Below are 27,754 nucleotides of genomic sequence, written 5' to 3'. Positions count from 1 at the left end.
AAAGATGGGAATCTATATGTTAAACATGCACGTATATTCATTAAAACACCTTTAACATGTGAACAAAAACGGCAAAATGGATAAATATAAATTATATATGTAAATGTATGTATGTATGTATACATATATATATATATATGTATTTGTATATATATATATATATATATATATATATATATAAGATATGTGTGTATATGATATGTATGTGTATGTATATATGAGGTAGATCACCTCGACTTGGTCATTTATTAAGTAATTGATTAACGTTGAAAAACTTATTGGGGTGTTACCATTTAGTGGTCAATTGTACGGAATATGTACTGTACAATGCAATCTACTATTACAAGTTTCAATCAATCAATCAATCATTGAATGCCTACTGAGCCTCGTTGCTGTTAAGTTATTGTGGCTCAATGTGCCTTATTTTTTTCATTTTAATGTACTCATTTTTAATATATATTATTGTTTTGGCTGCTTAAGAGATATTCCTGGCTCTGAATTTGCTCGTTGCTATTTTTATGTTTTATTTGTTGCCGTAATCATTAAACAATCAGGTTACTCATCAGTTACTCAGTACTTAAATAAATAAATAAATGGGTTGTACTTGTATAGTGCTTTTCTACCTTCAAGGTACTCAAAGCGCTTTGACACTACTTCCACATTTACCCAGTCACACACACATTCACAAACTGATGGAGGGAGCTGCCATGCAAGGCGCCAACCAGCACCCATCAGGAGCAAGGGTGAAGTGTCTTGCTCAGGACACAACGTACGTGACGAGGTTGGTACTAGGTGGGATTTGAACCAGGGCCCCTCGGGTTGCACACGGCCACTCTTCCACTGCGCCACGCCGTCTACTACTTGAGTAGTTTTTTCACAACATACTTTTTACTTTTACTCAAGTAAATATTTGAGTGACTACTCCCTCACGACGCGTGAGGGAGGCTAAGGACAGCTACAGGAAGAAGCTGGAGCAGAAGCTGCAACAGAAAAACATGAGGGAGGTCTGGGAAGGTGTGAAAACCATCACAGGCCACAAGACAAAGACCAGAGCTGTTGTGGGGACAATAGAGAGGGCCAATGAGATGAATAACTTCTTTAACCGGTTTAACCAGCCCGTGTCCTCTCCGTCCCCCACTTCCCATCCCAGCCAACCCCTCTTCTGCTCCCCTCAACGCACCTCGCCCCCAGCCATGGCAGCACCCCCCTCCACCACCTCTACGCAGACATTAGTCATCTGTGCGGACCAGGTCAGAGGTGAACTGAGGAAGCTACAGCCAAGGAAAGCAGCAGGCCCAGACAAGCTGTGCCCCCGACTCCTGAAGATCTGTGCTGCAGAACTGGGTGAACCACTTCAAAGGATCTTCAACCTCAGCCTGCAGCTGGGAAGAGTGCCCACCCTCTGGAAGACGTCATGCATCGTTCCAGTTCCCAAAAAGAACTGCCCCAGTGAGCTGAACGACTACAGACCAGTGGCGCTCACCTCTCATCTAATGAAGACATTGGAGCGGCTATTTCTCAGCCTCCTCAGACCACAGGTGCAACATGCCCAGGACAGCCTGCAGTTTGCGTACCAGGAAGGCGTTGGTGTGGAGGATGCTATCCTTTACCTGCTGCATCGAGCCCACTCACACCTGGATAAGGGAAATGGCACTGTGAGGATCCTGTTCCTGGACTTCTCGAGTGCCTTTAATACCATCCAGCCCCGCCTCCTTCAGGACAAGCTCTACAAAATGCAAGTGGACCCCTGCCTGGTTGCCTGGATTTCAAACTACCTAACCGATAGGCCACAGTACGTCAGACTGAAGGACATCACGTCTGACACTGTGATCAGCAGCACCGGAGCACCGCAGGGAACGGTGCTGGCCCCTCTTCTCTTCACCCTGTACACCGCTGACTTCTGCTACAACTCAGAGCTGTGTCACATCCAAAAGTACGCGGATGACACAGCCATCGTCGGGTGCATCAGGGACGGCAGAGAGGAGGAGTTTCGGAACCTGGTGAGGGACTTTGTTGTCTGGTGCCACACGAACGTCTTGCAGCTCAATCCGTCAAAGACCAAGGAGCTGGTCATTGACTTTGGGAGGTCGAGTCCACGGTCACAACCTATTGTGATCGAGGGAGTTGAGGTACAGACCGTGGACTCATTCAAGTACCTCGGGGTTTGGGTGGACAATAAGCTGGACTGGACTGTTAACACGGACCACCAGTACAAGAAAGGACAGAGCAGGCTGTACTTCCTCAGGAGACTGCACTCCTTCAACATTTGTAGAAAACTCCTGTGGATGTACTACCAGTCTGTGGTTGCCAGTGTTCTGTTCTACATGGTAGTGTGCTGGGGAGGCAGTACATCTAAGAAGGACAGCTCCAGACTTGAGAAACTGATCAGTCGGGCCGGTTCTACAATCGGAATGAAACTGGACTCACTGGTGACGGTGGCAGAGAAGAGGACTGTTGACAAACTAGTGAGCATCCTGGATGATGCCAGTCACCCTCTGCATAGCGTTATCAGTAGCCAGAGGAGCCTGTTCAGTGCTAGACTGCTTCATCCCAAGTGCAGGACTAATAGACTCAAGAACTCCTTTGTCCCACACGCCATTAGACTGTACAACTCCTCTCTGGGACGGGGGGCGGGGGGTACTAGGATGACAGGGGATGCAAAACATTAACAGTGCAATACGTTTTTCATAACATGGTCACTACTGCATACTTTGTCTTGTTATATTCTTATTTTACTGTAATATTGTTATTCCCATTGTTTTTATTCTTTTTGTAATATTTCTTTATTTTGTTTCCTTTTAAACCCCCATTATTTACTTTTTACTTTTTTCTTTAAATTGATCTCAACTCTGTACACTGCTGCTGGAATTTTAATTTTCCTGAAGGAACTCTCCTGAAGGAATCAATAAAGTACTATCTATCTATCTATCTATCTATCTATCTATCCTTACTTTTACTTGAGTAATAAATCTCTAAAGTAACAGTACTCTTACTTGAGTACAATTTCTGGCTACTCTACCCACCTCTGCCTGCATGTCTGTTAAATATTTTGTGTTGTTATATTGTAGAATAGAGCAGTCAACATGTTAATGTTGTAGACTTGTAGTCAAGACCTCATAAAGCAAGTCAAGGTCAAGACTTTGAGGAATTGAGAACAAAGTAAGATGAAGACCATGAAATACGAGTAAGATTAAGACTAAATAGACAGAGACAAGAACACGACCAATAATGGCATGTTTAAACCAATTAAATGTGACTGTTTTTAAAACAAGTGTTCAGACCAAAACAGATATTGGCAACTATTTAAAGATGACCTTTTTTTAAAGTGAGAATGGTGTTGTAACACAAGTTCTCTCAGCAAAGCTCACTCATTGTTCAAACCTGCACTGCGTTCCTGAAATCAGCCACAGGGACTCGCATGGTGGCATCTTTGTCAATGTTTCGGAAGAAATCCCAGAGACGTAGCTTGTGTTGATCCAGATAGTCCTTCAGTAAATGTGAGATTAGTAGATGTGAGTCGAATCAATAAACAGGCTGGCTGCATAACCAACGACATATAATGTGCAATAAATAAAGTGTTTGATTAAAGACTAGACCAAGGGTGTTCTAAGTGTATTTATTATTAATTAACTCATTATGAACGAGGTATACTAGATCTAACATTTAAAATTAGTTGCTTTGTCAACTATAACACAAAAGCTAAGATAATGTTTATTAACAGCTTAGTGTGTAAAAGTACTAATGCACATTCAATTGGTTTCAGCATATTTAATAAAAAAAAATATATCACAGTGGCCCCCACCTTCTTTCATTTCTCAGTATGCACTTTGTGGAAAAGGTTTGGACACCCCTGGACTAGACATATGAAACATACACTTTTTCATTTGGAAATATGACCAACCTGAATGACTTTCATTGGGTCACTGCGTTTTACTGGTTTCTTAGCAATAAATCCTCCCACCCCTCCATAATGTACAGTCAGACCAGGATGCTCCTCACAAGTTACATCCAGCATATGCAAAAAGTTCTCATTGACTAAAACATTCTGTTTGGATAAAAGGGGAAAACAGCTGAAAACTGATTATATGGGAAAACCAGACCAAGCCAATTTGTTATTTGTTACTCCGATTGTTCTGGTCAAAAGACATGATGTTACACTCACACATATATTAATCTCCTCCAATGCAGTTTTATGCGTGTTCTTCACCATGTTGACCAGGGCCAGTGCTCCCTCAACTGTTAATGAATTGTAAGCGAGCTGCAGGAGCCATTAAGCACATTAATTTCCATAAGACAGAACTGCATACAAACCGATTATCACTATACTAACAATGTTCATTAATCTTGGTCTCAAGTCTCTTTACCCACCAGCAGAATTTGGAGAGTGCCATTGTACTCAAGACCCTTGCAAAGCATGCTGACACCCTCATTGGTGATACGGTTGTTGCTGAGGTTGAGGTGCACCAGAGTGTTGTTGAATTTCAGAGCTTCGCCCATAGCCAGGGCCCCCTCATTACCAAAACCGTTCCATGACAGGTCAAGGTGCTTTACCATCCTATTCACCTTAATATGAAAAACAATACATTGAAACATGAGTAAGGCCATTATATTCTCTCATAGTTCGATTCAGCATTACCTTTAAAAGAACAAGTAGAATGTGAGAAATAAGTCACCTTGAGTCCAGCGCAGAGAGCAATAGCTCCTTTCATTCGGAGTTGATTCCAACAAAGGTTCAGCACCTCCAGACTATCGTTGTTTGCTGTTAACGTCAGTGAACAGACATGGACCTTGTGTTTACTAAAGTGCGTAATACTTTTTGCCCGAGCATTACATGTGTGGTTTTTCCTACCCAAGAGGAATCCGAGATGCTCTCCTCCTCTTCCACAAAATCTATTGTGACTCAGGTCTAACTCTTTAATCCCCAAATTGATCTAAATGTTCAAAATATAGCAGTCCAAAAACAGTTTGATGATTAGATAAAGACTGCTCACAAACCCTTTGGAGATCCTAGGAACACTTTTCAAGTTTTAAAGTTTGAGAATGTACTATACTGTAGGTCAATCTGACTGGTGGATATACATTTTAACATAATGCTATGAATTGTCATCTCTTTACCTTTACAAAGCTACACACAAGAAAGGTTTTTTTCAACCACTGACAAAAATATTTCTTATTCAAAACCATTTGAAATGTTTTTTTTCCCTTTTGTAATACAGCGAATCTCCACCTCGGTATTTATGGATTTATTTTTGCTCCTATAAATTGTGACGAGTTGAGCTTTTTTTATGGTAACTTCAATAGAATGTTGTCTGGTGGTGGTCTCTAAAACAATTAGGAGCCCTCTAGAGCTCTGCTGTCAGTTTAAGGTCACCTTACATGTAGGCTAGCAGGTCATATCATATTTAAAGTTGAGTGGCAACCATCCAGCCGCCAGCTTCATTGCCCAGTTAGCAGAACTCAGAGGAGGTCAACTTTTGTACCTAAAGCCCTGTTGCTCTGAAATACTCAGCACCCATTATGCACATCTAAGCACCACTAACATCACTGCACTTCTTTGTGACTTTTTAAAAATTTAATAGCTTTGACATTTTGCACCTTATCCTGATCCCTATCTATTACTATACTTTTCTTAGCACTGTATTTTTTTAGTACTTCAGTTAATAGTTTCATGATTTGTATATACAGTGTATTTCTTATTTCATCCTCCTTTCTTCCAGGGGTACTGTTTTTTTTTTTTATTATTAAGTATTTTAGCATTTTTAACATTAGCTTATTTTGTGTGAAATCATTTAATACTTGTGCTGTGCTTCTGTTTTTATTGTCTGGGTTTATTGCTGTAACAAGTTTACACTGTTTATTATGCTATTTACAGCTATATTTGCTGCTGTACGTGCCTTGAATTGCCCCTTGGGAACAATTAAAGGATTTTGAATTTGAATAGAAACAATTGCTGAAAATAATGAATTGAGGATGCATTTATTACGATGTTTTTTTTCCAACAAAAGACTTTTAGAAACATATTCCATCCATCCATTTGTTGTTATTTGAGACAAATCACTAAGGATTGGTAAATGATCCCTTAAAGGAGAGGACTTTAATAACTTACAGTCAAGGCGTCTGCAAAATATTTTGCATCATCATCTATAAATCCATTTCCTGTTGGACCGAAAAATAAATGTAATGACTAAAACATGGTTTCCATCAGTACGGCTTATGTTGTTGAAATATACATTACCTGAAAGTTTGATGGATTTTAATGAAGTGCTATCCACCAACATTTTACCCATATACTCAGCTCCAGTAGAATGAAGGTGATTGTTGCACAAGTCCTGCATTGTATGTACACATGCAAACACATTTATGATTTTAGGATTATAGGAATAAAGACAAGAATACTGATATGCAGAACATGTCATCTTTTGACCGTTTTCTGCATTTATTATTGTATTTAACTATGTTGCTATGTAGCTATCAATGTTTTATGATGACGTATGTGCTTCATACCAAATGCTGAATGGTGAAATTAGCCCTCAGCATCTCTGCCAGGTGCATGGCTCCCTCTGCCCGTATGTCATTGTCAGACAGTTCAAGGGTGTTGATATGCAGGTCACTCTGAACACAAGATTATTTTCATTAATACGTTTTAGTGTTAAACTTGCTTTTTGCCACTCACCACTAATGCAATACTGAGTGCCTTGCACCCCAATGGTCCGAGACTTTGATGGCTGAGTTTCATGGTTGGAGAATTAAGGTTCTGAATGATATATGAAACTGGAACGACGCCCACCAACTTGCAGGCTTTCTGGTAGATATCAGCTACAGATGTCTCATTGCACCTGTTCATTTCTACAACAGTTTAAACAACATAAAATGTGAGCAGATACTCCAGCAAAGTAGTACCTGTATAATTCATTGAAATAACATTTGCATGAACATAATATGTACAAACCCCGTTTCCACATGAGTTGGGAAATTGTGTTAGATGTAAATATAAACGGAATACTATGATTTAAAAATCCGTTTAAACCCATATTCAATTGAATGCACTACAAAGACAAGATATTTGATGTTCAAACTCATAAACTTTATTTTTTTTACAAACAATAATAGCCTTAGAATTTCATGGCTGCAACACGTGCCAAAGTAGTTGGGAAAGGTCATGTTCACCACTGTATTACATCACCTTTTCTTTTAACACTCAATAAACGTTTGGGAAGTGACAAAACTAATTGTTGAAGCTTTGAAAGTGGAATTCTTTCCCATTCTTGTTTTATGTAGAGCTTCAGTCATTCAACAGTCCGGGGTCTCCGCTGTCGTATTTTACACTTAATAATGCGCCACACATTTTCAATGGGAGACAGGTCTGGACTGCAGGCGGTCCAAGAAAGTACCAACACTCTTTTTTTATGAAGCCACGCTGTTGTAACACGTGCTGAATGTGGCTTGGCATTGTCTTGCTGAAATAAGCAGGGGCGTCCATGAAAAGGACGGCGCTTAGATGGCAGCATATGTTGTTCCAAAACCTGTATGTACCTTTCAGCATTAATGGTGCCTTCACAGATGTGTAAGTTACCCATGCCTTGGGCACCAATGCACCCCCATACCATCACAGATGCTGGCTTTTGAACTTTGCGCTTGGAACAATCCGGATGGTTCTTTTCCTCTTTGATCCGGAGGACACAACGTCCACAGTCTGGATGGTTCGCTTCCCTTTTGGTCCGGATGACACGATGTCGAATATTTCCAAAAACAATTTGAAATGAGGACTCGTCAGACCACAGAACACTTTTCCACTTTGCATCAGTCCATCTTAGATGATCTCGGGCCCAGAGTAGCCGGTGGCGTTTCTGGATGTTGTTGATAAATGGCTTTCGCTTTGCATAGTAGAGCTTTAACTTGCACTTACAGATGTAACGACGAACTGTATTTAGTGACAGTGGTTTTCCGAAGTATTCCTGAGCCCATGTGGTGATATCCTATAGAGATTGATTTAAGTTTTTGATACAGTGCTGTCTGAGGGATTGAAGATCACGGTCATTCAATGTTGGTTTCCGGCCATGCCGCTTACGTGGAGTGATTTCTCCAGATTCTCTGAACCTTTTGATGATATTATGGACCGTAGATGTTGAAATCCCTCAGTTTCTTGCAATTGCACATTTTGAAACGTTCTTAAACTGCTTGACTATTTGCTTACGCAGTTGTAGACAAAGGGGTGTACGTCGCCCCATCCTTTATTGTGAAAGACTGAGCTGTTTTTATACCCAATCATGGCACCCAGCTGTTCCCAATTAGCCTGCACACCTGTGGGATGTTCCAAATAAGTGTTTGATAACATTCCTAAACTTTATCAGTATTTATTTCCACCTCTCCTTACTTCTTTGTCACGTGTTGCTGGCATTAAATTCTAAAGTTAATGATTATTTGCAAAAAAAAAAAAGTTTATCAGTTTGAACATATGTTGTCTTTGTAGCATATTCAACTGAATATGGGTGGAAAATGATTTGCAAATCATTGTATTTCATTTATATTTACATCTAACACAATTTCCCAACTCATATGGAAACAGGGTTTGTACATCAGTGTATAGATATTCAACTAAATGATTTTGGGTTACACATTTCCAGAAGACTAAGGACATCTTCCTTTACTAAATGTCCTACTTTGTATATTACGTAGAAACAGCGTCCTATACAGTGGACATTTGAATTTTGGTCTATTTATTCCGTCAAGAGTTATGGGAGCTAAATACAGTGTTTAAAAACCTTCTGCAAAAAAGCTAGTCAAAGATCATCTTGGAAAGCGTTTTTAAGAATCCGCGACAAAAATGTGAGTCTCTAGCAAGTTTTTTTCACTGAATTCACAAGCCACCAGTTGAATAGCCCAAATGAGGAAAAAAGAGAAAACCTAAAATGGAATCTTGACAAACACCACTAGTATAACTAAAATAGTTGAACAAATGACTGAAATAAACAAGATAAAGCAACACCTTAGTTACATAAATCACTTCATAAACAAAGGAGAGGACTTAAGCTGTGCCTTGAGGAGCACCTCTGTTTTGTAAATCACATGTTAGGACCCCAGCGCTCTATGATTGCTAACAAGGTTACATTTTCAAAGAAAGGATTTGTCAATGTGTTTACAGTGGTCCAAGTTTCTCTATACAACATGAACACTCTAGCGTTTTTTAGGAATTTGCTGAAAAGATTTTTGTCTACCAAGTTTTGAACTGAACTAAGGGAGCCGGTATGGTGTCCCCTTTGCTGCCAGTTGAATAGCCCTGGTGTATAGATAGACTAGGGCAGTGGTTCTCAAATGGGGGTACGCGTACTCCTGGGGGTACTTGAAGGTATGCCATGGGGTACGTGAAATTTTTAAAAAGTATTCTAAAAATTGCAACAATTCAAAAATCCTTTATATATATTTTTTATAGAAAAATACTTCAACAAAATATGAATGTAAGTTCATACACTGAACATCAAATCAAGTAGGCTATTTCATTCATTACCATAAACCCAGAGTTTCCCCCATGCCATGATGGTTTGACCCTACCTGGCAGTGCCACACGGCACCAACTGTCAATCAACTATCGATGTATAAAAGAATTGAGGCTTCTTTAAAGCGTAGCAGTAATGCAGCTGAAAAAAAGGAGGAACATGTGTCAAAGAAGGCCAAACAAGAGCCGGCAAAATCCAGACGGTATTCCGAAGAATATATGATAATGGGATTTACGGCTTCAAGTTGTAACCCCTGCGATGAGGTGGCGACTTGTCCAGGGTGTACACCGCCTTCCACCCGATTGTAGCTGAGATAGGCACCAGCGCCCCCCGCAACCCCAAAAGGAATAAGCGTTAGAAAATGGATGGATGGAAGTTGTAACCCCCCCAAGGCATTGTGTTTTTTCTGTGGAGAAATGTTAGCTAACAGCGGCATGAAGCCCGCACATCTTCAGCGGCATCTCCGGACAAAACACGCTTGCCATGTCGGTAAGCCACCTGATTTTTTTAAGAGCAGACTAAATTAATTCAGGTCATCTCAAGACACAATGCTTAAGGCCTCCACAACATCAGCCAAAGCCTTGGAGGCTTCTTACGCGGTGTCTTTGCTTGTTGCTAAAGCCAGAAAGCCGTTCACTATTGCTGAAGAGCTGATACTTCCAGCCGCTGCAGTGATGGCCGAGAAAATACTGGATAAAACGCAGCCGAGAAAATAAAAAATGTGCCTTTATCAAATGACTCTGTTTAATGGAGAGTAGATAAAATGGGAAAAGACATTGTTGAGCAAGTTATTGGAAAACTTAGCGACTCATTTTCCCTCCAGCTGGATGAATCCATAGATATTAGTGGTAATGCACAACTTGTAGGTTTTGTCAGATACATCGATACTGACGATATTTATGAGCACATACTTTTTTGTAAAACATTAGAGGGGAGAACAACAGGAGAGGACATTTTTGACATTGTCAACACTTTCTTCTCCGAGAATAGCATCAGGTGTAAGTCCTGTAGCAGCGTCAATGACGGGCAGCGTGAGAGGACAGATTGCACGCGCTAAAAAAACAAACCTTGACATGAAGTGGACTCACTGTGTCATACACAGGGAGTCACTGGCGTCCAGGAAAATTAGCCCTGTGCTTCATGACGTTTTAAACAACAGCGTCAAAGTCATCAACTTTATAAAGTCAAGGCCACTTAATTCACTAAATTGTTTCGTCGCCTCTGTGAAAATATGGGAGCTGAACACACGCAACTGCTGCTGCACACAGAAGTGCGGTGGCTCTCCCGAGGGAAAATACTAAACCGGCTGTTGGAATTACGTTCCGAGGTGCACACCTTTCTGATTGATCCCCATTCCCCCCCACGCCACTTTGTTCCAGGACACGGACTGGCTTGCTAAATTATGTTATCTGGCAGATATTTTCGGCAAACTGAATTAACTGAATATGTCCCTACAGGACAACGACACCAACATTTTAAATCTTTATGACAAGGTGGGTGGTTTTCAGAAGAAAGCTGAGCTGTGGAAAACGCCCTGTGCTCAGGGAAATTTCACCTGCTTTCCTCAGGTGGATGATTTTCTCCCAAATGAGAATGTGGACAGAGCTCCAGTCAAGTCAGTCATCATGGGTCATTTGACCAACTTGATTCAAGATTTTCCATGACTATTTTCCTGAAATGGAGGAAAACATCGGCACAGCTGGATTGGGTTAGAAATACGTTTCTATTGTCTGAAGCTACCAGAAGCAAGCTACCTGTCACTTATCAGGAAAAACTCCTTTAAGTGTCATCTGACCGTGGCTTCCAGATTAAGTTTTCCACCTCCACACTCACACAGTTCAGGGTGTTTGTGAAGCAGGAGCACCCTGACCTGGGGCAGAAAGCTTTGGAGCAGCTATTTATTACCCTTTGCTGGTGTTGTGTCGTTCGCGAACGATTCGTTTGAACGAACACATCTTTTGAGTGAAGGTATTGAACTGAATCACTTCATGAACTGATTCGTTCCTTTCTCAGTTCAGTTGAGCTCTGCCGCGACCATGCCGGTATGAGTGGAACTGGCGCGTTCTGCGACTCACTGAACCCTCGACGTCGGCGAACGACGCAGCCAGCTACTCATTTGTTTTGTTTTATTTAAGGTAGCCTATTTTTTTATTTGCACATTTAAGTTGATATTTTCTTTGTTATATTTTTAAACGTAGGCTACAGAACATTTAGTTTTTATGTTGGCATTTCTGGCTCTTAATTTATTTGTTTTATTTTGAAGGTATTTATTTTCTTTTTGTTTGCATATTTAAGTTTACATTTTCTTTGGTACAGAACATTTAGTTTTTATGTTGGCATTTGTTAAGGGTTTCTTAATTTAATATTTGTTTTTGCAGAGAGCGATTCACATCTGTCGCCCTCTGGCCCACAGAACTGTAGCTGCGTGATTCAGGTTCGCTTCACGAACCTACAAGAACGTACTGGTTGTCGCTGAGGATGTGAATCACGTTCGCATTGCACTCACTCACTCATTCAGAATCAGGATTCGCGATTCGTGAACCTACTGACACAGAGAACTGATTGTGTCGCAGAGGAGGACGTCACATTGAGGCTGTCATTCAGTCACTCTGCGCGTCGTTCATTGGGTGGCTGAGGGCTTGTGTCGTTCGCGAATTGACACACACCGAGATCTGCCGCTGGGGAAGCTGTTACTGACTGACTCATGATTCGCCGACCTGCACACAGAACTGCTGCAGAAGTGATTCGGTGAACGAACTTTTTGAACGAATCAATTTAAGGAACTGATTCGAGTGATTCAGTACAGTCAAAAGAACTGATGATCCCATCACTACCCTTTGCCTCCACATATTTATGCAAGTCCACCTTCTCTGCAATGACTGTGATCAAATCCAAGCAAAGAAACAGACTCTGCGTGGAGTAGAGCTTGATCACAGCAGTTGCCTCCCTGCCACCAACACTGACAAAGATCCTCAGTGAAGCACAAGCTCAGGTTTCTCACTAAAATGTCTGTCAAAAAGAACTGTGAAAATAGATGCAACAATGCAATATTCAGTGTTGACAGCTAGATTTTTGTGTGGACATGTTCCATAAACATTGATGTTAAAATTTCTTTTTTTGTGAAGAAATGTTTAGAATTAAGTTCATGAATCCAGATGGATCTCTATTACAATCCCCAAAGAGGGCACTTTAAGTTGATGATTACTTCTATGTGTAGACATTTTTATTTAAAATTGAATCACTTGTTTATTTTTCAACAAGTTTTTAGTTATTTTTATATCTTTTTTTCCAAATAGTTCAAGAAAGACCATTACAAATTAACAATATTTTGCACTGCTATACAATTTAATAAATCAGAAACCGATGACATAGTGATGTATTTTACTTCTTTATCTCTTTTTTTCCAACCAAAAATGCTTTGCTCTGATTAGGGGGTACTTGAATTAAATAAATGTTCACAGGGGGTACATCACTGAAAAAAGGTTGAGAACCACAGGACTAGGTTTTTTTTTTTTAAAGTTTGCCTCTCCATTTAACATTTTATGTTGCTGAATTCAGCTTAGCAGGTCTAAAAAAAATGTGTTTCTCTGTTATTCTCAAGCTGCTGTGCTTCCCGTTAAGTTTCATGGTGTCTGTCAGACACTGTTAAAACCTCTGCCTGAAAGCAATGATATGTCTTTTAAAAGCCGATCTATTAATAGGCAAATGCACTTACCATCCAAGTCCAAGTCTGTGTGCAGCTCATTTTCCAAGTCTTGCCTCAGTATCGTTGATGGTTTATTATCCTCTAAGCAGAGTGATTCAAAAGACAACGAGGACATTTTTGCCAACTTTTGTTGACTTAAAATACTTTACAGTTCAAGAGTAAACCATATGCTGTACTATGAGTCAGTATCGTGAAATGAAATGCCTGCACTGTGCTTCCGTGTAAGTAATTCTATCCTTTAGCGGGGTACTAAATAATTCAGGCATTCTGCTGAGTAGTTCAGAATGAAAGAAAACATATGATTGATTGATAATAATTGCTGCAAGGACTGCAATGAGTTGTATTGTCCGATTTAGGCAAAATAAAATGCACTAGTTCTCCCAGCGCCACACATCACATCGCGCATGCGCACTTCGAAACACGGCAGCATGATCGGCTGCCTGTTATTTTACGCTCTCTACCCGCTATCCCGGTACCTGCTTAATAAACAACCCTCCGGTAAGAACATTTGCATGTTTGGGTGTCAACGTTTAGTTACTTGGGACCAGGTCTATGATTTACTCACAGCTGTGTCAAGCGTAGTTGCTAGCGTTAGCTTACTTTGAACTCATTGCTGACTAGACAGCTTGTCACTTGGGCGAGTTCAAGTTATTTGCTGTATCACAAATAATGGCGAGACAAGTTCCTTCGCGCAAACAAATGCACGAATGCTTTGTCCGTAGACGCAACCGAGCGGCCAACACACTATTTAAGCGATGGGAGCATGCTAGCCTGTTAGTTTGCACCTGTTATCAGAGCTCTGGGATGTCTTGACGTCACAAGACCAGCTCGTAGTAATGGTGTTGTGATACGGACGAAATTACAAAGACTAAAAGGTTTCCAAATTAATTAATCGCTTTTACACTTGCAAACATACAGTGTGTCTGGAAAGTATTCACAGCGCTTTACTTTTTCCACATTTTGTTATGTCACAGCATTATACCAAAATGGAATGCAATCATTTTTCATCCAACCATCCATTTACTACCGCTTATTCCCTTGTTGGCCCTGCGATGAGGTGGCGACCTGTCCAGGGTGTATCCTGCCTTCCGCCCGATTGTAGCTGAGATAGGTGCCAGCGACCCCAAAAAAGGGAATAAGCGGTAGAAAATGGATGGATATTCCCTTTGGGGTCGCGGGGGGCGCTTGTGCCTATTTCAGCTACAATCGGGCAGACGGTGGCGTACACCCTGGACAAGTCTCCACCTCATCGTAGTGCATTCATTTTTGTCATCAAAATTTTACAGACAACTCCCTGCACAGTATTGGACAATGTGAAAGGGTTTTTTCTTTCAATTAAGCAAATTTATAGAAAAATAAAAAATAAATGACATGTATTTACAGCCTGGAGAGCGCGGTGAGACAGGGGTTAGTGCATGTGCCTCACAATATGAAGGTCCTGAGTTCAATCCCAGGCTCAGGATCTTTCTGTATGGAGTTTGCATGTTCTCCTCGTGACTGCGTGGGTTCCCTCTGGGTTCCTCCCACCAAGAAAAACATGCACCTGGCTATAGGTTTATTGACTACACTAATTTGGCCCTAGTGTGAATGTGAGTGTTTGTTGTCTGTCTGTCTGTTTGCCCTGCGATGAGGTGGCGACTTGTCCAGGGTGTAACCTGCATTCCACCTGAATGCTGCTGAGATAGGCTCCAGCACCCCCCGCGACCACTAAAGGGACAAGCGGTAGGTAATGGATGGATGGATGATAGGGGTGTAACGGTACACAAAAATTTCAGTTTGGTACGTACCTCGGTTCAGAGGTCACGGTTCGGTTCATTTTCGGTACAGTAAGAAAACAACAAAATATAAATTTTTTGATTATTTGTTGAACAGATTTGCTAAATCTTCCACCAAAAATATTTTTCTTAGTGGAATATTTGATGTGAAGTAATCGGAAACTTGGATAAGTCAATAGTTCATAACAACATTGATTTTGATTCAATATTATGTTTTGAGCAATGACAGTTTGGAAGAAAAAAAACAGCTTTGTTTTATTAGTCAACGTTGCAACTTTTTCTAAATTACATTTAGCCTTTAAGCTTTTTTATTTCACTTTTGTTTGTGTTTTTGTTTATTTTAATAGTAATTTTAGAATGTGTCGTGGGCCTTTAAAACATTAGCTGTGGGCCGCAAATGGCCTCCCGTGCACACTTTTGACACCACTGCTATAGATAATAAAAAATAAAATCTGATAAATCTATGGGTAAAAAGCAGAGCCTGGCGACGCATGTGCATTTATCATAACTCTCGCTCTCTCTGTCTCTGCCCTTCCATCACGAATGTTGCTGCGCGCACCACTTTTTTTTTTGTTTTCAACCCCTTCTTAACCCTGAATGTACTTTGAAAATACACGCAACCATAACTCAAAATGCCGGACATTCGAGGCATTTAAGAAACTCCACCTGGACAGCTCCGCAAAGAGGACATATCCCGTGAAAAGAGGAGGTGTGGTCAGTCTATCAAAGCCCAGTCGTTGCTAGCATGCCGTGTGTTGTTTTTTTGATTGATTGAAACTTTTATTAGTAGATTGTACAGTACAGTACAAATTACGTACAATTGACCACTAACTAAATGGTAACACCCGAATAAGTGTTTCAACTTGTTTAAGTCGGGGTCCACGTAAATCAATTCATGGTGCCTCGGTGTGCATTGTTTACACAACGTGCGGCGCTACTTATCCGTGTCGTTCGGTACACCTCCGAACCGAACCGAAACCCCCGTACCGAAACGGCTCAATACAAATAGACGTACCGTTACACCCCTAATGGATGGTATTCACAGCCTTTGCTCAATACTTTGTTGATTCGCTATTGATCCATTCATTTTCTACCGCTTGTCCCTCTTGGGGGGAGTGGTGGCTATCCCAGCTGCACTCGGGCGGAAGGAGGGTTACACACAGGAAAAATTCCAGCCGCAATTCTTGAGTATGATGCCACAAGCTTAATGCCACAAGCTTGGCACAAACTATTTGGGCCGTTTCGCCGATTGCTCTTTGCAGCACCATTAGGTTGGATGGGAAGCATTGGTTTTCATCCAGAATGTCTCTGTACATTGCTGCATTCATTTTAGTCTCGTCAGGGAGGTGACCAAGAACACGATGGTCTCACTGTCCGAGCTACAGCATTTTTCTGTGAAGGACCACTATCTCTGCAGCAATCCACCACTCAGGCCCGTATGGTATAGTGACCAGACAGAAGCCATTTCTTAGGAAAAAGTTTGCCAACAGGCATTCCCTAAGACCATGAAAAAGAAAAGTCCCTGGTCTGAATAGAAAAAGATCAAACTCTTTTACGTGAATGCCAGGCATCATGTTTTGAGGAAACCAGACACAGGTCATCACCACGCTAAAACCACCCATACAGCAAAGGTGGCAGCATCATGCTGTGGGGATATTTTTCAGCGGCAGGAACTGGTAGAATAGTAAGGATAAAAGGGAAAGATGAATGCAGCAATGTACAGAGACATCCTGGATGAAAATCAGCGCTTTCCATCCAACCTGATAGAGCTTGGGAGATGCTGCAAAGAGGGATATTTTTGAAATTTTACAATTATACATTTTGATACTTTTGGAAAGGGTGGGGCATGAAAGGTTTCAATCGCAATTTGGGAACGCCTCCACAGCTTGCAGACTGACTCAACAACGGGTTATAAATGTGATGGTAGTGCAAAAACCATGCAAATTTTACATCAAAACATTTTCAATACATATTATCTAGACCAGGAGTCAACAACCTTTTTGAAACCAAGAGCTACTTCTTGGGTACTGATTAATGCGAAGGGCTACCAGTTTGATACACACTTAAATAAATTGCCAGAAATAGCCAATTTGCTCAATTTACCTTTAATAAATAAATCTATATATATATATATATTTAAAAAATGGGTATTTCTGTCTGTCAATCCGTCGTACATTTTTTTCCTTTTACGGAAGGTTTTTTGTAGACAATAAATGATGAAAAAAACACTTAACTGAATGGTTTAAAAGAGGAGAAAACACGGAAAAAAATAAATAAATTTTGAAACATAGTTTATCTTCAATTTCGACTATTTAAAATTCAAAATTCAACCGAAAAAAATTAAGAAAAAGTAGCTAATTCGAATCTTTTTGAAAAAATTAAAAAAAGAATTTATGGAACATCATTAGTCATTTTTCCTGATTAGGATTAATTTTAGAATTTTGATGACATGTTTTAAATAGGTTGAAATCCACTTTAAAATAAGATTTAAATTTGAATCTACAGATTTTCTAGAATTGCCAGAATATTTTTTTGAATTTTAATCATAATAAGTTTGAAGAAATATTTCACAAATATTCTTTGTCGAAAAAACAGAAGCTAAAATGAAGAATTAAATTAAAATGTATTCATTATTATTTACAATTAAAAAAAAAATACTTGAACATTAATTTAAATTGTCAGGAAAGAAGAGGAAGGAATTTAAAAGGTAAAAAGGTATATGTGTTTAAAAATCCCAAAAATCTTTTTAATTGTTGTATTTTTTGTCTAAATTGTCTTTCTGGAAGTCATAAAAAGCAAAGTAAAAAAATAAATACATTTATTTAAACAAGTGAAGACTAAGTCTTTAAAATATTTTCTTGGATTTTCAAATTCTATTTGAGTTTTGTCTCTCTTAGAATTAAAAATGTCGAGCAAAGCGAGACCAGCTTGCTAGTAAATAAATACAATTTAAAAAAATGGAGGCAGCTCACTGGTAAGTGCTGCTATTTGAGCTATTTTTAGAACAGGCCAGTGGGCTACTCATCTGGTCCTTACGGGCTACCTGGTGCCTGTGGGCACTGCTGCGTTGGTGACCCCTGATCTAGACTATAATTGATTGTGTTTGTTGAAGGGGCTGTTTGCAACATATACACAGATGACTGCAGGGCGCAAATTTTCCAGTCTATTTTAAGCGTTGTATCCCTCCCTCTTCTGGCTTCTATGACGTAATGGTGTATAGCTACATACTTGGGTAACACAAGCACGCACATTAGCTTTGGGTGTTGTTTGCTAACTATACCAATTTGGATTGCTAGCATTAGCTATCATAGTGTGTATAATCTATCAAAACAATATGACTGTAAATTGTTTGTTGCTTCTCTCGGACTGCTTTATGCTTGTGTTTTCTGCACTTATGTGTTGGCAAGACAGTGACCGCCGTAAACACCAATCATTTTATTAGGGCTGGTAAAAAACAAAAAATGTTACACTGACATAGTAATTGTGATAATATAGACCAATGGTTCCCAAACTTTTGCAGGCTGGCGCCCCCTTGGCTCCCCAGTGAATTCCTAGCGCCCCTCCCCCCTCCCCCCACAGACACATATGGAAACAAACACCTCTTTCTTGATATTTGGTATGCTGCAATTTGAAAAGAGAAAGGTTAAACAAATGTGTATTTCACAAATAAAACCCAATTTAGTAAACCAATTTATTTTTTAGCAGTTTTAACTGTTTCAGCAACATAGAATGGTAAATAAACATTCCACCAGTAACCTTCATTGTCTCACACTTAATATTAATGGGATGGATGTGCTTGGTGCAGGGACATAAGCTTCTCAACATCAGGCTGGAACTCACTAAGAAGAAGTCGTAGATCTCCGCGGTCAGTAATTTTCAGTCGGTTTCTTTGCTTGGAAAGAAGCAAGGCGACTGCACTGAAGCCCCGTTCTACTAAATATGATGTTGCCGTGTGGTAACCGGACCCTGATGCGTCGTCCACTGACTCGTCCTGCTGCACGTGTTGTGTACAAATCGTCAAACAAACGTTCGAACTTCTGACTTCGACTTCGGACTGCCGCTCCCCTACTGCCCCCTTCTTCCTCACCGCCCCCCCAGATCTTTCAACCGCCCACTTTGGGAACCACTGATATAGACAGTTTTAAAACCTATGTTTGGTAACATTAGCCAGTCAAAGTTTTTCTTGTTATATTTTTTTGCTAAGTTAAAGAGTTAAAAGCAATTTTTTTAGGTAGTTCATGTAAAGTTACAAAATACTTGAAATTGCACCTGTTGTTTTTGTGACCCAGCCAAATCAAAAAGTGTTTTCTTGTCCAGTCATATAATTTGTCATAGCAGTTTTCAATAATGCAGAGGCATTGTCAGACATTCTGGGCCGCATGACAACCACCGTAACATACACATACACACACTCAACATCTGATACACAGGGGCCTTTGCAATTGTCCCAATCCTACATGGTGTCCCCACTTAGAATTAATGTTGAAATCTTGTCTGATTCTCAGGAACCTAATATGTATTGTCTAGTCTCATTAAATAGGTGTATTGTCACACCCCTACTATTTTGTCTTTCAGAGTCTGCAAATAAGGGTCGACCCTGTGCTGTCAATGGCAGGAGAGCGTGTGATGGTGCTGCTGTCACAACCAGGATGTTCACCCAGTTTAATAAACACCTGCTGCACCTTTGGTTTGGGCAAAGGGGTGAGTCTAAGGGACCGAACGAGGAAAGGTTAAGCAAACAATGTTCCTCAGAGGTAGACAATACTCCAAATGCAGAACAGTCGATATCAGTCTTGCCGAAAGACACAAAGAACCAGGCAGCTTTGAACACAGTGAGTGTGGCCCAGTCTGCAGAAAAGGAGACTCTGTCAGCGGTGCAACAGAATGCACCGGATGCACCCCAAGGACATGTCAGGAAGACACATTTTCCACTGAAGCAACAATGCATTGAAGAATCTGACATCATGCAATATGCTGCCTGTCCTACAGAGCAGTCGATGAGGGTGCTCAGATTAGACAAGTCTGAAAGTAGCAGACTAGAAAGAGAGTGCTGGGATGAATATCTTGCCCCTGCTGCTGATGACAAGCTGGACGGTGGAACAAATTCTAACCTGGCGTTGGCATCCGTTCAAACTATTGCTCAAATTCATCACCGTGATAAGCAAGCAGGATGGCATTTTCCTATAGGTCATAATTTAGACGATGAAGTCCATTGTCCACTCTGGCGTTTCCCTGCTCTGAGCTATTACCCTTCATTGGAGCCAAAAGAGTCATTTGAAGGTAATCATTTATGTGGCATCTTACTCTATTGAACCATTTTTGAACAGTGTTACTAATAATTCAGATGCAGTTACATGTATGTTGGTATTTTGCAGTAATGTGGAGAGTATGGCAGGAGATGAAAAGTGATTACCCCACAACTTCTTTCACAATGCCCACCATGGACTTTACTGTCATGTCCTACAACATTTTGGCCCAGGACCTTCTAATGGCCAACATTCAGCTGTACAAACACTGCCGTCTGGAAGTATTGGACTGGAACTACCGCTGGAGCCTTCTTTTAGAGGAAATAAGCAGATGGGCCCCAGATGTGAGTCAAGTTACACTTAGACCAAAATAAGTCTTATCCTACATTTCTAACTTTTCAAACTAAAGTACATGTTAAAATGTACTATAAGGTGTGGAAATGTCATTGCATGAGCTTGATGTGTTTTTAAGTTTTTAAGTAGTGGTAAGGGGATCAAGCTGTGAAATCTGAGCGGAGAAGAGGAAGAAAAGAGGGCAACTTTGCCCTGTGTTGAGTGTCTAATTAAAGCGGACCAATGATGAGTATAATCTATATTCAACACACATGTTGGTGGTCTACAAACCCCGTTTCCATATGAGTTGGGAAATTGTGTCAGATGTAAATATAAACGGAATACAATGACTTGCAAATCATTTTCAACCCATATTCAGTTGAATATCCTACAAAGACAACATATTTGATGTTCAAACTGATAAACATTTTTTATTTTGCAAATAATCATAAACTTTAGAATTTGATGCCTGCAACACGTGACAAAGAAGTTGGGAAAGTGGCAATAAATATTGATAAAGTTGAGGAATGCTTATCAAACACTTATTTGGACATCCCACCAGTGTGCAGGCTATAAGGTGGGTGCCATGATTGGGTATAAAAACAGCTTCCCAAAAAATGCTTTGTCTTATACAAGAAAAGATGGGGAGAGGTACACCCCTTTGTTCACAACTGCTTGAGCAAATAGTCAAACAGTTTAAGAACAACCTTTCTCAAAGTGCAATTGCAAAAAATTTAGGGATTTCAACATCTATGGTCCATAATATCATCAAAAGGTTCAGAGAATCTGGAGAAATCACTCCACGTAAGCGGCATGGCCGGAAACCAACATTGAATGACTGTGACCTTCGATCCCTCAGACGGCACTGTATCAAAAATTGACATCAATCTCTAAAGGATATCACCACATGGGCTCAGGAACACTTCAGAAAAAACCACTGTCACTAAATACAGTTTGTCGCTACATCTGTAAGTGCAAGTTAAAGCTCTACTATGCAAAGCGAATGCCATTTATCAACAACACCCAAAAACGCCGCCAGCTTTGCTGGGCCTAAGCTCATCTAAGATGGACTGATGCAAAGTGGAAAAGTGTTCTGTGGTCTGACGAGTCCTCATTTCAATTTTTGGGGGGAACCTGTGGACGTTGTGTCCTCCGGATCAAAGAGGAAAAGAACCATCCGGATTGTTCCAAGCGCAAAGATGAAAAGACAGCATGTGTGATGGTATGGGCGTGTATTAGTGGCCAAGGCATGGGTAACTTACACATCTGTGAAGGCACCATTAATGCTGAAAGGTACATACAGGTTTTGGAGCAACATATGTTGCCGTCCAAGCGACGTTATCATGGATGCCCCTGCTTATTTCAGCAAGAAAATGCCAAGCTACGTATTACAACAGTGTGGCTTCGTAGTAAAAGAGTGCGAGTACTAGACTGGCCTGCCTGCAGTCCAGACCTGTCTCCTATCGAAAACGTGTGGCGCTTGTGAAGTGTGAAATACGACAGCGGAGACCCCGGACTGTTGAACAACTGAAGCTCTACACAAAACAAAAATGGGAAAGAATTCCACTTTCAAAGCTTCAACAATTAGTTTTGTCAGTACCCAAACGTTTATTGAGTGTTGTTAAAAGAAAAGGTGATGTAACACAGTGCTACCACTTTGACACGTGTTGCAGCCATGAAATTATCTGTTAATTATTATTTGCAAAAAAAAATAAAAAATTTGAGTTTGAACATCAAATATCTTGTCTTTGTAGTGCATTCAACTGAATTTGGGTTGAAAAGGATTTGCAAATCATTGTATTCCATTTATATTTACATCTAACACAATATCCCAACTTATATCGAAACGGGGTTTGTAGATCAGAGGTCTTTAACTTTTTTTTACCTTGAGTTTTAGGCGCTTCATGTGGTACGGATTTTATAGATTTTCATTTGTTCAAAGACAGTTTGGATGGCAATACTAAATTGGCCCTAGTGTGTGAATGTGAGTGTCAATGTTGTGTGTCTTTCTGTGTTGACCCTGTGATGAGGTGGCGTTTTGTCCAGGTTGTACCCCGCCTTCCGCCCGACTGCAGCTAGGATAGGCTGCAGCGAACCTGAAAGGCACAAGCTGTAGAAAATTGATGGATGGACATTTATTAAACAACTAATCAAAGCAACAGATTATAAATCAAAGCTTTTTTCAAATCATATTATTGCAGTCCTATAACTAGAAGAAGATGAAAAACACTAATGAACTAGAGATGTAATGATTTGTAGTTAAGTATGAAGGTTGTGCCTCTCGGTAAACTAAAGACAAGACAGCCCTTCGAGACACTAGTGATTTAGGGCTATATAAGTAAACATTGATTGATTGATTGATAAACAAGTAATATGAGTACAGGTAGCAAAATTAGAAAATAAAAAGGTGGCATGGCTCTAGACAGAAAACTACAAAGCTGGGCTGAGGAGATGCCGGAAAACGAAACAATAAAAAGCATGTAAAGAGGAATCTCCATGTTTGCCAACAAGGCTTCAATAAATTGAAGTGATGCTAAATGTTCATATTAGCCATTTATTCCGTCAACAATATGTATTTCACTGGTTTTTATGTCTGCATGTAAAACAATTATTCTCTGTAAGAAAAATGGTGTAATATTTTGGGTGTATGCAAAGAATTATTTGGATTTACATAATTTCCTTATTGTAAAAATGTATTTAGTTAACATAATTTGATCTTTGTCAGACTTTTTGGAACAGGGAAATTAAATGTAGGTACCTCCGTATATAAATATATGAACGTGACCTCACACATACTGTGATTTTTCAGAATGTGGCCCTCGTTTGAAGAAATTGGGACACCCCTGATTTAGACAAAAACAATGTAACAAATGTATTTGTATAGTTACAAGAAAGTATGAGGTTACCTGTTAATAATATAAAATTGTTGTTTTTGTGGTGGTGTAAACCAGTGAGTATTCTATAAAATGTTAAATATAAAAAAAAAAACATAATGAAGTTGCTCTTCATGCAGATTCTTTGCCTCCAAGAGGTTCAGGAGAACCACTATGACACACTGCTGTATCCAGCCCTCACTCAGATGGGTAAGAGTGTCTTGAAGCACACATGTTTGGGAATACTGAAAATGAGATACAGACTTAAAATGGTCCCATGATGTTTTTCTAGGCTACAACTGCATATACAAGCGGCGAACCGGGAACAAGACAGATGGCTGTGCTACTTGCTATCGCAGTACACGCTTTTCCGAGGTGTCGGTCACCTTGCTGGAGTTCTTCCGGCCTGAAACTGAGCTTTTGGATCGGCACAATGTGGGCATTGTTTTGCTGCTTCGACCCCTTGTATACCAGGGATCCAAAGTCAGTGCGAAGGGTTCGCTGCTCTGTGTGGCCAACACACACCTGCTCTTTAATCCGAGGAGGGGAGACATCAAGCTGGCCCAACTTGCTATAATATTGGCAGAGATCGACAGTGTCGTCAAGTCATGGAAGGCCAAAAGTGAACACTGTAATGTTATCATGTGTGGGGACTTCAACTCTGTCCCACACACACCTCTTTACCAGCTCATCACCAATGGGGAGCTCTACTTTCATGGTATAGCCGCATGGAGGGTGAGGCTGGAACTCTTTTTTTTTTTTTTTTTTTTTTTTTATCGCATTATGTACTCTCAATTCAGTTTCTGCATTGTCTAACGAGATCAAAATACAAGGGCTTTATCATAAATTCTACTATTACAAAATGTACTTAACTAATGATTACATGTTTAATATTATCATTCATAACTTTGCAGGAGTACCTATTAATTAATTGACCTTTCTTTTTCACATGCACAAATGTAGTGCATGTGGAGTGACTGAGCATGCCATTTTTTTTTATTTGACATATTACGTTCTATTTCTATTCATTTTATTTATTTTTTTTAGTCCCCTTGTCAATGCTCCTTCCAATACTTCCCATGGAGAACATCAGAAAGAACGTTTCTTTAAAGCAGAAAGAGACAGAGTATAACAAAGATGATAATTAAAAAGCAGTTTGATTTGTATAAAAAAGAAAAGCCCTAAATATGTTGTTTGTATTTGTGTGTCTGTAAAAAAGGCCCAGAAAATCGCAATCTCAATTCGAAGAGCGAAAATAGTAATCTGTATTTTTGCAGAATCGTACAGCTCTTGAATTTGATTTCTTTAGATTGTGCTCTTATACCCTATTTGTGTCTTGGCTGAGAATATCTGCTCATGGTTAGTGTCACACACTTACCTTTCTAATACACAACAGGTATCAGGTCAGCAGAATGTTTCACAAAAAACTTCATGCCACACACTGTTTGCTCCACTGTGGCCCAGCTCTCTGGGAATATCTGATAACTGCCAGTATGTCACTGCCAGTGAGGTGGATGAGGGCTATAGTACAGTTGCAGGTCAGTATTTAAAAAGTGAGCATTAGCAATCAGGAGTTAGTTGTCTAATTGTTATACTTCTCTGCTTTATAATTTTCTTAAATGTGTCCTGGAGGGAAACTTCAGTACAGCCACAACGTCCTCTTGAAACTGCGCTCCAGTCCAGTCTCACTTGTACGTCCACGTGATTTACAAGTAATCCCAGGTGTCACTGACAACACCCCAGGTACAGTTATATACTGCAGAAATTACAACATGGTTGTAGTTTTTTCTCACCCTATATGAATTTAATATTTGTTTTCTCTGTTATTGTCTGCAGATATTTCAAGTTTAAAGCAGCCATATTTTCAAAGGTTAGTTAACTTGTTGTACATACTGTATGCCAGGGATGCCACACTTTGAACCAAAGGCCATATGCAGAAACATTTAAGGCTGCGGGGGCCGCTTTTGACAGATTTATGCGTTTAAAGATACTAGAACCTATTCAGTGTTGCCTCTGGGTTCACTTAATGCGGTCTCTCTGTATTGTCAATTTTTTAATTGAATATACATTTATATACATTTATTGCAACATGTTTTTGTTATTAACACATGCGATTGCTATGTTTGAGCTAGTTTGCCAGGAACAGCATCTCGCCAATAATCATATGCGCATATTTAAGCCTGCACTCCTTGTGCTCGCCCACATCCAGCAAATAAAACCTCAGGGCTATGGTCGAGCAGGCAAAATGGGATGTTGTACGAGGATCGGTTGGGCGAATGGTGGCCGTCACGGCATACAAAATTAAACTAAATTGACCAGAGGTCATTTGGCACACACGGCCGTAGGAAACTCTCAGGCGAAAAGTTCCCTGGAAATTGGAGGGGCTGCCTGAGCACTCGGTCAGCGGGCGCAGTGTCAAGGTCTTCCTTAGGAGCTGAGCGCAAACCAAGTATGACCCAAAGCAATCGGTCAACACAATCGCAATCCAAGAGCACAGCCCACAATGCGGCCTTAAACTACCAGTGAAAGCGTTTACATAAGCTGTAATGTAACGAGTTACCTGTACACCCAGGAATTTCGCAAACTGACCAGAGCGCCTTAAAAAACTGGGGCCCCCTGTCTAAGGTGATATCTGACTGCGTACATAAACACATAACCCAGGCCCACAAAAACACATTGGCCACAGCTGTGGAGGACAGGGGACGGCCTCTGGCCATCTGATGGGCAGATCAACCAGTGTGAGCAGGTGCATAAAGCCCTGCAAGGGAGGGGAAAGACCAACTGGTCCAGGTGAATGTGATCAAATAGCCTAGCAGGTATTGGTAACCGTTCAAAGGGGTTCTTAGTGTGCTCATGGATCTTGGCAAGCTGACAAGTCACATACAGTATGCAGTTGCCCACTTCTTGACATCCTTCCGTAGGCCAGGCCAATCAACTTCACCGACGCCTGAACACTTAGGAGCAAATGGGATTGGCTCACATTAAAAAAAAAGCTTTACAGCGCTACCAGAGACGACCGGTAGAAACGTCCCTACGGACAGACTAATCAGCCACATGCTGAATATCTGTTGTAAACTCTTGAGATGGTCACCAGGTGGTGCTGTTAGCTGGCTGACCATGGCCTCTATTATTTTTGCCATAGTTGCTGGCGGCCAGACATGCAGAGTTAGTCAGCCCCATGTGCACTGGAGGTGCTGAAAGATGTGCGGGGAAACCAACCCACCGTCGTCAGAGTTCAACAGTGACAACATATCGGCCTTTGCCTAACTCGGGCAGAAGTTCTATCTGCCCTTTCTGTGTAAGACAGACAGTACCCTGGAGTGTCTTCAAATACCCCCAGTGTTAATAGTACCCCTATTTGAGAACCATTTTAACAATATATAATTTGTTACATATGAAGTATATTTTTAGAACAGGGCCAATAAAAACATTGGACACCAAACAGATAAATTAAAGATGCAGATATGTTCTGCGTTTGAATGAACATGTGAAACAAAAACACAATTTTACCTGGCGCTTATTTGCTTTATTTATTGATTTATTTTATTAGCGCACTCGACTGCACTTACAATAATGATGTTTGTGTGTCACAGGTTTGGACCCATCATAAGACACCAGTTAGACCTGGAATCTGTCTACAACCACAGCTACCGTCCCCATGACCACTCAGAAGTTACAACTCTGCACTCTGAAGGTGGAGCAACTGTGGACCACATCTTCTATTCCCCAAAACGCATCTTTACCTCAGATCAAGCAGGTATACACAGGCAAATTCATTATAACTTCAAAGTATCTTAGATATGCCACAATATTGGCCACAATATCTTCCACTATTTGCTTTGTTAGCTGCTGGGAAGATTGGGAGTGAAGGTCTGAAGTTAGTTGGTTTTCTCTCGCTGCTATCTGAAGAAGCCTTATGGTCCATGGACGGCCTTCCCAACCACACATTCCCATCTGATCATCTCAGTCTCCTGGCAAAACTCCGCTTGGACCTCAAAGCGGCATTTTAAAAAAGACTTTGGGTAAAATTTGATTTAAATGTCAGTAGCTAGATAGGTTTATAAAGCATATTTTCAACTGAGTTCAAGGAAAAAAATATCTGACTAAAGCCATGAATGTTGCTATTTAATCACTGCACATTTGATAATATTTTGCTTTTTTTATTTAAACACCGGCTACTTGAAAGCATTTTTTGAAATGCTTTAATATTTAATAAAACATTTACCATTACCATATAATTATATTCGTCCCATTTTTGGACTTTGCTGTTTTGGTTATTATTGGCATTCATTTGCCTTCACAAAGTCAAATTTATATATATATATAT

General features: G+C 40.3%; 2 protein-coding genes across 4 annotated transcripts in view; one reads left to right on the top strand and one right to left on the bottom strand.

The window, feature by feature from the left end:
* The window catches only part of LOC133549535 (leucine-rich repeat-containing protein 74A), an 18,444-nt gene extending 4,430 nt beyond the window's left edge, over positions 1-14,014 (bottom strand). Inside the window, exons 1-11 of one of the 2 annotated variants that reach the window (XM_061895040.1) lie at positions 13,210-14,011; positions 6,674-6,846; positions 6,505-6,612; positions 6,236-6,329; positions 6,107-6,156; positions 4,850-4,931; positions 4,674-4,759; positions 4,369-4,563; positions 4,163-4,258; positions 3,902-4,045; positions 3,382-3,486 (exon numbers count right to left, since the gene is read on the bottom strand). In XM_061895040.1, coding sequence (XP_061751024.1) covers positions 3,382-3,486; positions 3,902-4,045; positions 4,163-4,258; positions 4,369-4,563; positions 4,674-4,759; positions 4,850-4,931; positions 6,107-6,156; positions 6,236-6,329; positions 6,505-6,612; positions 6,674-6,846; positions 13,210-13,315 — 1,239 coding nt within the window. In that variant the 5' untranslated portion in view covers positions 13,316-14,011. Of the gene's footprint in view, positions 1-3,381; positions 3,487-3,901; positions 4,046-4,162; positions 4,259-4,368; positions 4,564-4,673; positions 4,760-4,849; positions 4,932-6,106; positions 6,157-6,235; positions 6,330-6,504; positions 6,613-6,673; positions 6,847-13,209 lie in introns of both variants that reach the window. The other variant, XM_061895041.1, reaches the window with a different exon arrangement.
* On the top strand, positions 13,556-27,665 carry angel1 (angel homolog 1 (Drosophila)). 2 transcript variants are annotated; one of them, XM_061895039.1, is made up of 10 exons: positions 13,556-13,698; positions 19,551-20,255; positions 20,351-20,565; positions 23,568-23,637; positions 23,720-24,162; positions 24,824-24,965; positions 25,060-25,170; positions 25,264-25,297; positions 27,021-27,184; positions 27,274-27,665. In XM_061895039.1, exons 1-10 carry the CDS (start codon positions 13,605-13,607, stop codon positions 27,435-27,437), a joined length of 2,142 nt encoding a protein of 713 aa, XP_061751023.1. In that variant the 5' UTR covers positions 13,556-13,604; the 3' UTR covers positions 27,438-27,665. The 2 variants fall into 2 exon arrangements, 1 of the variants encoding a protein (XP_061751023.1); XR_009806102.1 differs by lacking the exon at positions 27,274-27,665 and having other exon boundaries at positions 25,071-25,170; positions 27,021-27,131.
* Positions 27,666-27,754: the final 89 nt, after the last annotated feature.

Source organism: Nerophis ophidion, linkage group LG03 (assembly GCF_033978795.1).
Source record: "Nerophis ophidion isolate RoL-2023_Sa linkage group LG03, RoL_Noph_v1.0, whole genome shotgun sequence".
In the NCBI taxonomy this organism is placed as follows: domain Eukaryota; kingdom Metazoa; phylum Chordata; class Actinopteri; order Syngnathiformes; family Syngnathidae; genus Nerophis; species Nerophis ophidion.
The sequence above is the reverse complement of the archived record's forward strand: the minus strand, read 5'-3'. Positions and strand labels throughout refer to the sequence as shown.